A 14,994-nucleotide genomic window follows, 5' to 3' on the forward strand; every position below is an offset into this window, starting at 1 on the left:
TCATTTCCTTTTGTCTTTATTTTGTCTGCTTTATATCTTCTCTATGAATTTTTCACAGAAAGGTGCATCTTCTCTATGAATTTTTCACAGAAAGGTGCAATAAAACTGTCAGTGAATGCATATATGACATGCCAAGCATTCAAATAAGTGGGATGAAATTTGTTTCTCTTTAACCATTGCTTATTATCATTTTGTGGTCTTAATATCTTTTCTATGTAAAGTTAACCGATTCTCAAAAAAAATATCTTCTCTATGTAAGTATGCTAAAAAAAATAAAATCTTGTTAGTGTCAAGATATGATGTGATACGTAAACTCCATGTGATGGATAATCTCATTCCCATGTTGGACCCAATATGTTTATTTGCTTTTCAACTTGACCTTCTTCCATAATTGGACTGCTGCATCTTACCATCACAGAAAAGAAAAAGAAAGCCAAAAAATAGGAAAGGATGCACACTGCATCATTATCCACAACTACTGAGCTAAAAACCTTTCCCCATTATAAATTGTGATTAGAGAGTATTCCATACCTGATAAAAGGGCTCCGTGAATGACCATTGTTTCTACCCCTCGCCTGTCTTCACTGCCCTCTGCAATGTTAGGCGTTAAAGAACGCAAACTCCGATGGAGACCTACCTCATTTCGTTCTCCTGAAGCCAATAATTTAATGAACTCTTCAAACAACCCAAGTATATTTAACAGACCGAACTTCTAGTTTTCCACTTATCAAGAGAGTGATCTATTAAAACAGCAAAGGAGCCAATGATGCATATATCCCTTTGAATAATTAAATATATTTCATAAACCCAAATTTTCTTCTTTAAATCATTAACTTAAGACATTTACCAATCAGAGGAGAGGGCATCGCCATATCAAGAATGGTCACCATGTTTTGCCAGGCTTGACCTGATAACATTTGGGTCATAGTACCAATATCAAGAGCACCAGCAATGAGTTCAGAGTTGGCAGAGGGTCCTGGCAACATCATTCTGAATGGAAGAGATATGGAATGTAGGGCAGCCGCATAGACTGCACTAGTGTGGAAAGGTTTCGCATCATCAACACAGAGAAACCTGGAAGCATCGCCTTTTATGGAAAACATTAAATCGATGTCAGGTAAGTGAGACGGCAAAGCGAACATGACATGCCTAGCACTTTGCTTAGCTTAACCTTCAGAGAAAGCTTTGAATGAGTCATCCATGGATGTATATATATTTTTTGTTGGGAGGGGGGGGGGGGGGGAGAGAGAGAGAGAGAGAGAGAGAGAGGGGCCAAGAATTATAGTCCCTAAAGGCACAAGGGAAAGGCACTCATCATAAGCACGCCCATTCTGATTTCTAATAAATATGTTCTCCCTCTCACAAAATAATCAGAAGGCACATATTATAATACAGGACCACAAAGCAACAACCTTCAGAAGCATATATGTCGCCATAGGAAAGTATGCTTGACCCAATGGACTATGAACAACAATGGTCCATTGGGGTCATCACTGTCGATTAATGAGAAAGGACGGTGATGAAGATAGTGAGACCTACCAGAACAGCCAATGACCAAATGGGTGTCCCACTCTCTCCATCACTATCCATCACTTCACTGGAAGGTGATTACCTCAATGGAGTATGGTTTCGTATGGTCCATTGGGTTTAGTAAACTTTGCAATCATTTCAGTTGGGGGCAAAACTCCATATGTTTGTAACTGACACTGACTACTCTCGCATGTTTTACTGAATGCAAAGGGTCTCTCTAGGCAAATAATAAACTAGATGTCACTCTCCCTCCCTAACAATCTAATCACATCTGCGAACTAGCCTAAAGTTTCAAGGTCAGCCCAATGAGGGATATTACAGTATTATTATTATCATCATCTGAACCTAATCCCAACTATTTGGGTTCGGCTACATGAATCTTGTTCTGTCATGCAGCTCAATAAAGGGCCACACCCTCAGTCATACCCTCAATTTCAGCGAGAGGGATATCACAACATCTTATACTAAAAGGGATATCACAACATCTTATACTAAAAGTTTTAGCAAAAGAATGTCGCATACTTTGACTCAGGGAAGGTAATCCAAGTGGCACCATCAAGTTACAGAAGGAAGATAGCCTAGAGAAAGAGATAGCATCATGGAGATTCTTCGACATAGAAGCTTTCCAGCTTGGAATATTGGTGTAACTGTCAGGGCCTCTTGCGGCATAAAGCAAAATCGGTATATTTCTGTATTCATCTGATATTTGTTCTAAGAACTCAGCAGCTACACTTGAGAATCCACCGGAGTCATCAACAATGAACTGGAAACCCTGTAAATGCAGCATTGGTTCCAGCATTAAAATATTATATGCATGAATAAGTCCTGCGTAGGGAATGGTAACATGTCAAAAGAAAACAATAGGTCCTATATATTTCATGTTAGGAAACATGTATGAATTACGGTTTCTATGGACCACGGTAGTCTATTGGCATCATCACCACTCAATACAGTAATTGACAGTGGAGAGAGCAAGACCCACACGTCCTGTTTTGGTTGGTCTATCATTTATTTTCCTTCTCTAGTAAGTAGCGGTAGGTCCATCATTTCATCGGACAATTACAAACTGATGGATTATAGGACAGTAAGGCAGTTGAATAACTGTCTTGTTGCCTGAAAAGTTTTCCTTTTTTTCCAAATTTGTTTAAGGTGTCAAAAAGTGCATCTTCTCTTAGGAGTAAATATCATAGGATCATGGACACTTTATGAGAAATTTTTTCTTTTTTGAAGAGTTCACTTGTATATGTTCAAATAAATAGTACAAAAAGCTCATGAGGCATGAGTTAAAGGCAGCCCATGCAGGGGAGCCCAGTACAAAAAGGATCAGTAAAAGAAAAGGAAGAGTTAGGAAATAAAACAGGAAAAATCAGGAATGGGGCCTGGGCTAAATTAGTTAGCAATTGACATTTGTCCCCCAAAAAAAAACAAACAAAAAGATAAAATCTAAAACAGGGAAATCTCAACAAGATTATAAAACAAGCCGGGACATTCTTACAAGATATCTTCTCACTGGTACACAATGTGACTCTGGAGGCATAAATTTGGGTTGGAGAGCATCTTCTCTTTTTGAATATTGTCAAAATTCATAAGTGACCCCGAAGAAATACCTTGCCAAGATACAGGATAAAGTTTGGTCAGAGTTGCAGCCAACTTTGGCTATTGAGTACAACTTCACTTCCTGTGATATATAAATACTGAAGAAAAAGTCGGCTGCCCGGGCTGAGTTTGTGCGTAGGTGTAGCCTAGGCTGTGGGGTCCGGGCACTGAGTTTGTGCCTAGGTGTAGCCTAGGCGGTGGGGTCCGGGCAGGTATGCCTAAGGCGGGTGCTTCAGCAGTCAAGGCAGGTGCTTCAGCAGTCAAGGCAGGTGCATAGGCTCAAGGCGGGCACCTAGGCAGTCAGGGCACCCACCTAGTGCCATCCCTTAAAAATAAAAAATAAAAAAAAATAAAAAAAATAAAAAAGAGAAAGAATTCAAATCCACCCAAACAAAAATAAAGCATGGTATTGCCCTTCTCTCTCTCTCTCTCTACATATGAGAATAAGAAGATGGACTTACCTAAAAAAAAACAAGAAGAAGAAGGACTCTAGGTATTCGATGACCAGCCCCTCTCACACATACACACACAAAGACACACATGGACCCATATGCTCCCACTTTACATGTAAGAACAAGATGACCTCCAAGTGTTCGATGCAAGGTCCCCCCCCCCCCCCCCTCCCTTTCTCAACATATCCTCCAAAGTGTTCGAAACCTCTCTCTTTCAATACAGATCCAAAATGAAAAAAGAAAAAAAGAAAAAAGCATTTCATGCGTGACCTCACGCACACACATACGTGCACATGCACATACACACACACATTCACAGAAAACACACACAAAAAACAACATATGGCCCCCACCCCAACCCCCTTCCCTTAGGGCGGCCTGCCTAGGTGGCTACTTCCGCCTTTTGAACATTGCTGCCCATTAACCATATTGTGGTGCATGGCATACTTTTTACCAGAAGTTTGCAGAAATTCAAGACCATGACCAGGAGAATGCTCATTCAACCATACTAGAGGTAATACCACATAGAGCGGTCATGTAACTAGTTTGCATAGATATGCACCGTTGCATATTGGTGAGTAACATTTATTCGGAGGGGGTAAAGAAAGGAAACCATGTATTTTTTTTTATTTTTTATAATGTTAAACATTAAGAAAGGAAACCAAGTATTATTTTACTATTTTACATTTATCTTTTTGAAGAAACAGATATCGTTCAGAATTTGAAGATAATTTTACCTGCATATGGTCGCATTCTTCAACAAAGAACCGCAACCTCGTACTAATCTCTTCCCCCTGCAAGCATTCCGAAAAGACCTCTCTCCCTGTTCCATAATTGTTAAACTCATGCGGTCCCCTCCATAACCCATTCAGTTCAAACAAACTCTGAGGATGGAAATGCACTTTTGAATAATCAGTCCAGAACTCAACCCCATTTTCCAGACAATCAACACACTGTTTATCCTTGTCTTCTTGGGTCTGATTGTCTTCAATCCCACCAGCCAGTTCGTTGCAATAACTCAAGCTCTCATCCTCATCCTCCAAACTTTGTAAAAACAGATTCTTTTTATGAGGTTCAGAAACATGTTTGGTACTTTTCCCTTTCCTGTGCATTGCATGATGAAGGAAATGGCAGTTGTAATGTCATAAAAGCATGAAGAAAACTAGACAAGCAATGGAAAGAGATTTTAAACACATGAAGCATAATATATTTAAGAAAATTACAATGGCGCTTTGTCTAACAACTATAGGAAAGCCTGGAAAGACACTCGGTAGCAGAAGTTTATGGATTAATATTTCGGGTTTTGGAAAGGTACAATAATATCATTCCACTTGAAGCGTATGACTTCCTATATACTGTTTCCAATGATTAAGAGAGAACAAAAAATTTACCCCAAATACCTCACAAATCAAAGGCGCCAACAGCATCCATGTTTCCAGATATTTTAAGTTTGGGCATGTACTCAAGCAGGTGCATCTTGTAAGTTCTTGCAAGCAACCTTTTCCAATACAATTCGTAATATCGAGAGCAGTAATGGCAAGATAATCAGCTTGCCCAGTAGCCATTAATACATTCCGAAGCTTATAAAGGTACACTTGAATAGGATAACTAATAATTAACGCTCTAGGTGAGAATGAGCTTGTAGTCAAGTAAATCAAGCACATACCCTTTTTTTGATCTTGCCCTTTCACTTTCAAAATAAGGTTTCCAGTTTACTTGTGATAACAACAGACTATGATTTCAGAACTTCTTTTTGAAACTGTTTATTTTTAAAAAAAAAGTTACTGCAACAGACTACTTGATTACAGAACTTAACCTAAGCAAGAAAATTATAGAAAAGTATTCTGGTAAAATGGAATGATTGAACCGGTAATAGGCCTCTAGCTTAAATAAGACAGAATGTGGTCACAAAATTTCATGTTGCTAAAAGAATTACAACTATTTACAAGGTGAGGCGAGCGCTGGATCAATGGATTGTAGGGGATGGCTCCAAAAGTGATTTTGGTTTGATCCATGACTAAAGGAAGGGGTCCTTGTATGACTTATGGGGAGAAATTATTAGGGACCTGTGCCTGGGAAGATTCCTAACCACCTCTCAGTATTGGGCTCGGAAATACATGGTCAGGAGATTGTGGACATAGAAGCAAATCTTAGAAAAAGCTAGTGAGGGGGGTTGAAGATAAACTGACATGTGCGCCTAATGACTATGGAGAAATTACCTCATAAAACATTTATGAATAACCAGAGAATATACCCCAGATAGTTGCTCGGGACGATGATGGATTATCAGAGAATATGGGACCAAAAATAAAATGCCTGAGGCCGTATAGGAAAAACCAATACACCAGAGGGTCTCATGGTTTAAATAGGTAGCTTATCAAAAAAGGCTACCATACTCTGATGCAAAAATGGGGTTACCCTAGTTGCAATAGATTTCCCTATGCAAAGTTGAGATTGAAGACCACAATCACCTCTTCATTGCATGCACCTTGGTGGGTGAGATTTGGAAAACAGTCACTAGAAGTGATTCAAGACCAAGCCATTGCAAGTACAAACATCCAATGCCTCCTGACAAATTGGTTCTAAAAAAGTTTGAAAACAAATTTCTAGCAAAGCTTTGGAATGACACTCTACTCACTCTGATTTGGCTCATATGGCAAGAAAAAACTCAGGATAAAAGAAAATAATCAATGCCAATCAAGGAACACTAAGCGAGGTGATATGGAAAATTCGAAATAGCATCTCGGAAGAAAAGATAATCCCACCAATGAATGATCACAGAAATATCAACATAAAATATGAAAAATACAAATTCACAATTTATCTTAGAGAGGAAAAGAGCAAATGCAGCGAGGCCATTATGTGCATGGAAAAACTTTTTAGAAAGCGTCATTGTAATGGGGAATTTTATCAAATTACCTGTAAGAGATGAACAATCTAACACTTTAACCATATCTTTTGATTTCATTTCAAAATACCCAAAAGGAACACATGGTCTTGAGTTGGAATAATAGTGGGTAAAATCTTTAAATAGTTCATGTCTTATAGGTAGTCTGATAATTTTCCTCGCAAATATTATGCCAGCTGTAAAACTTTCAAACAAATTAATACAACAGGTGAGATTAATTTCTTGCATTTTTAAATATTTTTTCAACAATAAAATATTATGGCCAGTGTTAATTGGTATCAAAGCAGGGCGTCCTAGGGAATTCAAGTTGTGATTTGAAGATGTCATCAAGAAGACAAGCTCTTGCTGCAGATCAAGACAGATTTGCATAATTGCAACAAACTGTCACCAAGTTTACACAAAAACCATACTAACTCAACCATAATGTGTAGGAAGTACAACAGCATGGAAGGATACCAGGGATCGGATATGAAGATTACAAGACTGATTGTTGCAGAGAAAGATCCGCTGCCAATCTGTTTCATCAATGAGGGGCCTCAACACCAGTTGGTTTCCATGGTTATCATGGGAACCATTTATTTTCATCATCCTTTTAACAAAATAAGGAAATTGTGGATTGAGACTCACTACCAATCTTTGATTATACCTAGATTAGATGTTAATTTGGATATTGCAGAGAACCCTATTGCTAATGAGATGGATTTACCGATATTAAATCCAAAGAGAATATGGAGATGGCTGATTTATGTTTGTCATATCAATCCCTTGCTCTACACATTTCGATCCATTTTTTTGGGCATTCTTGGTACATTTAAACTTCTATGACAGCAAAGAAGAATGTTGAAGAAATGTGGATTTGTTTTGAGCCCAATCAAAACCCACTTCAAAACTCAAGCACAAGTTTTCTCCAACCAAGTGTCTTATGCATATATGTGTGTGTGTGTGTATATATATATATATATATATATATATATATTCTAATTATGGGGATTAAGGGATATATTATATTGTTACTTTTGGTCTTTTTCTAGCATAGATTATTAGGGTTTGAGAAGTCACATGTTAGTTCGTTTATTTTGGTCGGGGATATTTAGTAAATTTACTTCAGAATGGATGGACATTGATAACGGGCAACTAGGAAAAAAAGAAGAAGATAAAACATAATAAAGAAGTAGAAAACAGAGCAGTATTATGCTCTCTTTATGACATTACTAATATTCTTTGGTGTATGTAAATATTGCTATTTGTAATGACGACACTGCAGAAACCACAATACTTCATGTATTGAAGCTCATAGAGGAAGTGCTCACCAAGTAACAACAGAAGAAGCATCAAGCGATGGCACCCCTTCATATAATGAACCCGAAGCACGTAGTGAACCAAGGGCTCCTGAGGGAAAACCAGAGTATCCAGTTAGCTTGAAGTGAAAGAATATGATGTTAGTGCATGTGCCTGGTGGATAATTGATAGAAGCTCTCAATGAGACAAAATTTAGAACATATTTAGATAACAAAACACAAAGGAGAAGCCATTGCAAGACGAACAGTTTCCAGAAGTTTTTTCTAAACAGTTTAGAATTTTCCATAGATCTACATTCATCAAAATCCTTCCAGTAATTATTTCCTCGTTCCTCCCTTGCATTACTTCTAGATTAATTATCTTACCTTTGATAACAGGAAACAATCACTTTCACCATCAAGTGCCACCACTGTTACTACTACTGACACTACCATTACTACTAAGACTTAATACTACAACTACTGCCAGTGTTTAAAAAAACGGATCAGTGGGATAGATCGCCCACCTTCGATCCCAATCCGGATCGGCTGGATGAGCGATCCAGAATGTTCTCAAAGCACCCAGATCGGTGATCTCAATAAAATAAAAATTAAGAAAGAGGTTTATGGGCGGGGATTTAATGGGGGAGGGGGCAACAATAGGTAATCTTAAAGAAAAAAGACAAAAAAAATGATGGGGCAGGGGGGTTGGGGGATTCTACTAATAATGGATTGTATTCTATAGTAGCATTTGGGTTCCCCAATTTCATGGACTTGTGAGTGGAGGAATGAAGCTCCTAGCTTTTATAGTTGACATTGAAACGTTGGGGAGATGAATGAGAGAGAAGAGAGATAAAGAGTAATATCCAAGCAGAAGATAAAGTAGATATGTTTTTCACACACTACAAATCGTAGAATCTAAAGGTTTTAAAACTAGCCAAACTAAGACAGAATATATAGAATGCAAATTTAATAATAATAAGAGTAGAAATGAGGAAGTAGTTAAGATTGATGGTCAAGAAATACCTAAAAGAGATTGTTTCCGATATCTAGGATTGATAATGTAGGAGAATGAAGATATTACGGAAGATGTCACACAGAATTAAAGCTGGTGGGCGAAGTGGAGATGTGTATCCAAAGTTTTATGTGATCATCACATACCATTGCGATTGAAGGGGAAGTTCTAGACGACGGCTGTAATGTTGGGCAGTCAAGAAACAACATATCCATCGGATGAGCGTAGCTAAGATGAGGATATTGAGATGGATGAGTGACAAGAAAGGATAAAGTTCAGAATGAATAGTAAGTACAAGAGAATTTAGGTGTGGCTTCAATAGTTGATCAGATAAGAGAAAGTCAACTTAGGTGGGCTGACCATGTGCAACGTAAACTTAATACAACACCGGTTAGGAGGTGCGATTTCGTTCAAGTGGAAGGCTCTAAAAAGGCAACGAAAAGGCCCAAAAAGACATGGATAGAAGTAGTGAGAAAAGATATGGTGGCTTTTGGGCTTACTAAGGACATGGCCCTTGATAGACAGGAATGGAGGAACAAGATTCATAAAGCCAACCCTAAATAATTGGGATAAGGCTTGGATGATGATGCTGATGATGACACTACAAATCATAGGTCAATGTGCCCTATATATACAAAGATTCATGTGGTTACATAATGGGTAGGTCAACACGCAAAATAATTACAACCATTACAACAAGAATTAACAATAGGAGTTACAATAACTATTACAACAAGTCCTAATGGGCATGAGGTCCATTACTCATAGGAATTGCAGGTTTTGATGGACGTGAGCCCATAACACCATAACAACCACTACATGAGACCCATTACGCATAGAAGTTACAACTGTTACATTGCCCATTAACAGTTGCTACACCTCCCCTCAAGCTGGAGCATGTATATCACATATGCAGCTTGCCCTAAGTCTCCTTTAGTCAAACTCGATTAGAAGCCCCGGTAATTATGTCTACTAATTTATTCTTGGAACGAACAAATGGAGCACACATTCTCTTGGAAGCGACCTTTTCTCTGAAAAAGTGGCAGTCGACCTCAATATGCTTGGTTCTTTCATGAAATATAGGAATCGAGGTAATGCAAATTGCCGCTTGACTATCACAATGTAGAGGAATAGGAGTTGATATATTAACACCCATCTCTTAAAGAAGAAAACGGAGCCAAATTATTTCACATGTAGCAATTGCCATTGATCAATATTCGGCTTATGCTGAAGATCAAGATACAACACTATGCTTTTAACTCTTCCAGGTGACTAAATTAACACCCACTATCATAAAGTAACCACTAGTAGATTGTCGATCAAGAGAGCACCCGACCCAATCGGCATTGCAGAAACCTTATACATCAAGGTGACCATGACTGGTATAAAGTAGCCCTCTCCTTGGAGTAGATTTTAAATATCATAAAATGCGATAAACAACCTCCAAGTGATGGGAGCACAGAGCGTGCATAAACTGACTTGCCACACTTACAACATATGCAATGTCTAGCAGTACGATAGTTAAATAAATAAGTCTAACCACTAATATCTGATATACAGCAAGGTCACTCAGAGGCTCTGACTACTGATCATACAGTTTTTATTAACCTCTTAGGAGATTCTGCTGGTTTGGCTCCAAGCATTCCTATGTCATTGAGAAGATCAAGAGTATACTTCCTTTGAGGCAAAAAAAATTCCTTGTTTAGACTTAGCCACCTCTATTCCAAGGAAGTATTTCAATGGACCAAGACCTTGATGTCAAAAACACCCCAAAAACTCTCACTTTTTGAATTTCATTATCATTTTTTCTAGTGACCACCATATCATCTACATACATTATCAGTATTGTGGTAGAACAAAATTCTCTTTTAACAAATACATAATAATAAAAAACACTCCTTTGAAATCCGAAATGATATATTGTCATACTGAATTTTTTGAACCAAGCTCAAGGTGATTGTTCAATCCATATATAGCTTTCCTCAACTTGCATACCTTTCCTTTCACCCCCTGAGGCTAAATCCCAGGTGGTAATTCCATATATATTTCCTCTTGCAGATCTCCATGGAGAGAAGCATTCTTCACGTCTAGTTGGTGGAGTGGACGTATCCTATTTGCTGCAATAGATAAATAATCCCATACACCAGAGGAACAAAAGTTTCCTTAGAATCAAACCCCATATAATTGTGTAAAACCCTTAGCCACCAGACAAGCTTTGTATCTCCCAATCAAACCATCTGGTTTGTGCTTCAGGGTATACACCCACCCGCATCCTACCACATGTCCCTTTGGCCGATCAATTACATACGAAGTTTGCTGCTTCTCTAAGGCAATTAGTTCCTCAATTATGACTGCTTTCTATTGTGGATGAGCCAATGCATCTGCAACTTTGGTGGGAATAGAAATAAAGGAAGTCGAGAAAAGGTATGCACGAGAACAGGTGGAAGTAAAGCATAAGAAACAAACTTACTGATGATGAGAAGTACAACTCGTTTTTCTTTTCTTATGGCTATAGGTATATTGAATTCAGGAGTATAGGAGTAGGAGGAGAAGAAATAATTGATCAGTCAAGTTGGGGTTGATCATTTACATTAGACTTTCCCTTGTTCCTTTCTCGAGTGTACACATTCAATTATTTCTTAGTAAATTCCAAATGTTCCTTGGTTAGATTATTGGAACCATCTATGATCATTGGAAAAGGAATAGGATTGTTGGGTGGCATAGTGGATATCCGATCTCTTTGGGAAGAAAGATAGGGTACATTCTGTAATAGCTTTTGAAACATCTATTTAGTTTTTGGATAGTAATATAATATTTGTATCCTTTCTGAGAGTTTGAGTACCCTAGGAACACGCACATGGTAGATTGAGGTCTTAAGTATTTCTAGCCAGCCCCAATGCATACACAAAGCAGACAACCAAAAATTTTGGTGGAAAAGAAAATAAAGGAAGTGTATGCTGGAGAAGTTTGAAAGGATAAGCACATCAAGAACAGGTGTAGGGACTCTCTTGATCATATAGGTAGCAGTAAGAACTGCTTCATCCCAATATGTATTAGGAACCCTCATTCCTATTAAGATGCCTCTCACTAAGAAGCATCTATTTTTCTGTTCTGCCACACTATTCTGCTATGGTGTATGGGAATTATGATGTCTGAGTTTCTATACCATGTTCAAGAAAATAATTCTTTAATCCATGGTTTAGATACTCTCCTTCATTATCATAATGGAAAATTTTTATTTGGGTCTCAAATTGGGTCTGAACCATTTTATGAAATATTTGTACATTTGAAGGTACTTCATCTCTGCTTTTCATAAAATATATCCAAGTATAACGAGAATAGTCATCGATGAATGAGATAAAATACCTATATCCAAAAACAGAAATAACAGGAGCAGACCTCCAAACATCAGAATGAACAAGATGGGAAGGCTTAGAACTTTTATTTTCACTAGAAGAAAATTGGGTTCGAAAAGAATTTTTGTCTTCAATGTGGTATCCATGTATCACATGATCACCTCCCCCTCATCCGTCCCCCCCCCCCAATCCTCCCTCCATAGCGGCAAAAGCTTGGTTCTCTATCATTCCCCCCCAAAATCCAGATGTTCTTATGGCTTGCCCTATCCCCAAGACTCCTAACCATTGACCTCCCATCACCTAATAGGTGTGTTATGTGTACCTCAGCTGAAGAAACTAATAACCATCTTTTCCCCCATTGTGACTTTGCCACCTCCCTTTGGACCAGATTGTTGTCCCTATTTAAATGGTCATGGGTCCTTACCAAGTCCATCCCTCATCTTTTCACCACTTCCTTCCTAGCCCCTCGGGCAACATCTGGCCTCAATTCTTTGGAGAGCCTCAATCGAAGCTACCATATAGGTCAGCTGGCTAGAATGGAATAACAAAACCTTCAGAGATGAAACTAGTACTAGGGTACGGTTCTTCGACAAAATCCTCGATCTGGTTACCTTTTTGGCCACACACCAGCATACTTTCAGGCACTTCGCTCACTCGGACTTTACCCAGAATTGGCAATCACTCCTCCATCTTCGAACCCCCACCATTTCTCGATCATCCACGTGGTGTCCACAAGAGCTTGGAATATAAGCTTAATTCTGATGGTTGCTCTCTCGGCAACCCGGCCCCTCAGGCATTGAAGGAATCCTCAAATCCCATGATGGTAGCACCATTTTTTCCTTTTTCAGTCCTATAGGGCATGCAGATTCCACTTTTGCTGAGGCTCTCACCCATCTTGAGGTGGGTCTCAAAACTTTCGACCCATCATGGGGCCATGTCCTACATATCGAAGGTGATTCCAAGAATACCATTGCATGGGTTTCCTCGCGGTCCCTGTGCCTATGGCGCTTGGCCCACATCGTCGACGCGATCTTACACATTAGCAACCCCCTCAGAGTTACCTGGAAACATTTGGAGGGAAGCAAATGCCGAAGCGTACCTCCTCGCTAGACTAGGAGCTTCAAACAATCCCTCGATTGGACCACTTTCCCCTTTTTTGCGATATCGAGATCGTAACTGAGATTCATTGTATAGATTGATCTCTCTTTTTTGCACCTTTTTTGTACAAGGTACCTTTCCTTAGGGCAGCCCAATTTTTGGGTACCCCAAACATTACGTAATGCTTCCTCTTGATACTTAAAAACAGTGAACCGTTTCATAAATAAAAAAAGAAAAGAAAATGGGTTCTACAATGTTTACACAATTGACATGTCTGACATTGTAACTGAGGAACATCCAAAGAAATAAATTTATCTGACCTAAGAGGGGGTGCCACAAGAGGACATGCTCATGACTTCTAGACTCAAGAGTCGAGTGTAGTAGAAGTACATCCTGTGTTGAACAGGTACACAACCCATTGTCTTCACGACCACCACAAATCATCTTCTTTGCTTTCAAGTTGAAAATGCAATGTGAGGGATAAAATGTGATACTTAAATTTAGTTGTTTAGGCAGGCCGCTAATAGAGAGAAGATTTGGAAGGAAAAGAAGGCACATGTATTACAGAGGGTAAGGCCAAGGATGATGAAAGTTTATATGTTCCCCTCCCATAGGCAATGGTCATGGATCAATTAGCAAGTTTAACTTCACCAGGAGTAGGAGGAAAAGACAAGTAACCAATTTTCTTACTGGTCATATGATCAGGGCCCCTGAATCAATGATCCAAGATGTAGAAGAGGTAGAATTGGAAGCATGATGCAGTTACATATGTACCCGGCTGCTCCACTAGTGTTTTAGAGCGGAGTGAAGCCTTGAGAACAGTCAATTGGTGCTGTAAATCTTTGATGGCCTGATCTCTTGGACTGGATAGATTGGGTTGTGTAGCTCCTCCTCACTTGATACGGTATGGACACTTGCATTCCTTGTTTTCAGTCTCAAGTCTGGATGCAAGTCCCACCAATGCCCTTGGGTGTGTCTCCTCTTTCCACAATGGGAGCATTTTTGTTCCTCCTTTCCGGCGGGCGACAGTGGAGCACCATTTGCTCCTTTTACACCCACTTTTCCTTGCTTAAAGCTTGTTGCAAAGGCTGATCATTCATAATGGATGCTTGAGTCTTGTCATTCTTCCATAGCTTTTCTACTGGCCTTCCCCCCTTGCATGATTATAGACATATTCAAGAGAGGGCAATGTACTATCCTAGAACCTGAACTCTTTGATGTTCAAGACAGATGTAGGCCTGCTAAGAACTCAAAGATCCTTCTTTGCACGGCCTTTTTTTTAATGCCATCAATTGTGGGATTAATAGGCTAATAGTGGTCTAGTTCTTACTGCTTTCGCCTTAGTATCCCACGTCATCTCCCCTTATTGCAATCGCTATTTCGCAATGCAATTGATAAATCCTAGGCATATCATTTCGTTTATGTCTTGGCAACTGCATCCCCATATTACCTTTGCAGTCTTAAGAAACAACAGTTCCCTGTTGATACTTGGCTGCATAGAATGAAGAAGCCATGCCATTACTATTAAGTTATCACTTTCCCATTCATCATGGGATGGAACATTTGTGGAGGCTCTTTCACTTTTCCTGTGATATAACCCATTTTTTTCGGCTTCATATGAACATTTTGGCAGGTTGGGACTATTCTAAAGTAGTTTGTCCCATCTAGCTTAATTGCATTTATCATCAATCCTGGGTGGTCAGATTGACTGCTTCCCAAGGAAATATTGTGATTGATTCTGATATTTTCCTTCTCTTTCAAA

The 14,994-nt window shown here is 39.0% G+C and overlaps 1 protein-coding gene across 5 annotated transcripts in view; it reads right to left on the reverse strand.

Annotated features, from left to right (window-relative positions):
• Positions 1–14,994, reverse strand: part of LOC18442676 (plasma membrane, autoregulation-binding site, misato segment II, myosin-like, tubulin/FtsZ protein) — a 42,094-nt gene that overhangs the window by 1,012 nt on the left and 26,088 nt on the right. For 2 of the 5 annotated variants that reach the window (XR_016046801.1, XR_016046802.1), the window contains 5 exons: positions 7,797–7,875; positions 4,316–4,682; positions 2,053–2,302; positions 848–1,087; positions 532–740 (listed from right to left, as the gene is read on the reverse strand). Coding sequence is in view for 3 of the 5 variants with exons in the window: in XM_020672489.2 (XP_020528148.1) it covers positions 532–651; positions 848–1,087; positions 2,053–2,302; positions 4,316–4,682; positions 7,797–7,875 (1,056 nt within the window). In the remaining 2 variants the exon portion in view is untranslated. Of the gene's footprint in view, positions 1–531; positions 741–847; positions 1,088–2,052; positions 2,303–3,025; positions 3,138–4,315; positions 4,683–7,796; positions 7,876–14,994 lie in introns of those variants that run through there. The other 3 variants (XM_020672489.2, XM_088854827.1, XM_088854828.1) reach the window with 2 other exon arrangements.

The sequence above is a fragment of the Amborella trichopoda genome, chromosome 13 (genome assembly GCF_054954075.1).
Source record: "Amborella trichopoda isolate Santa Cruz 75 chromosome 13, AtrichopodaSantaCruz75HAP2 v2.0, whole genome shotgun sequence".
NCBI lineage: Eukaryota > Viridiplantae > Streptophyta > Magnoliopsida > Amborellales > Amborellaceae > Amborella > Amborella trichopoda.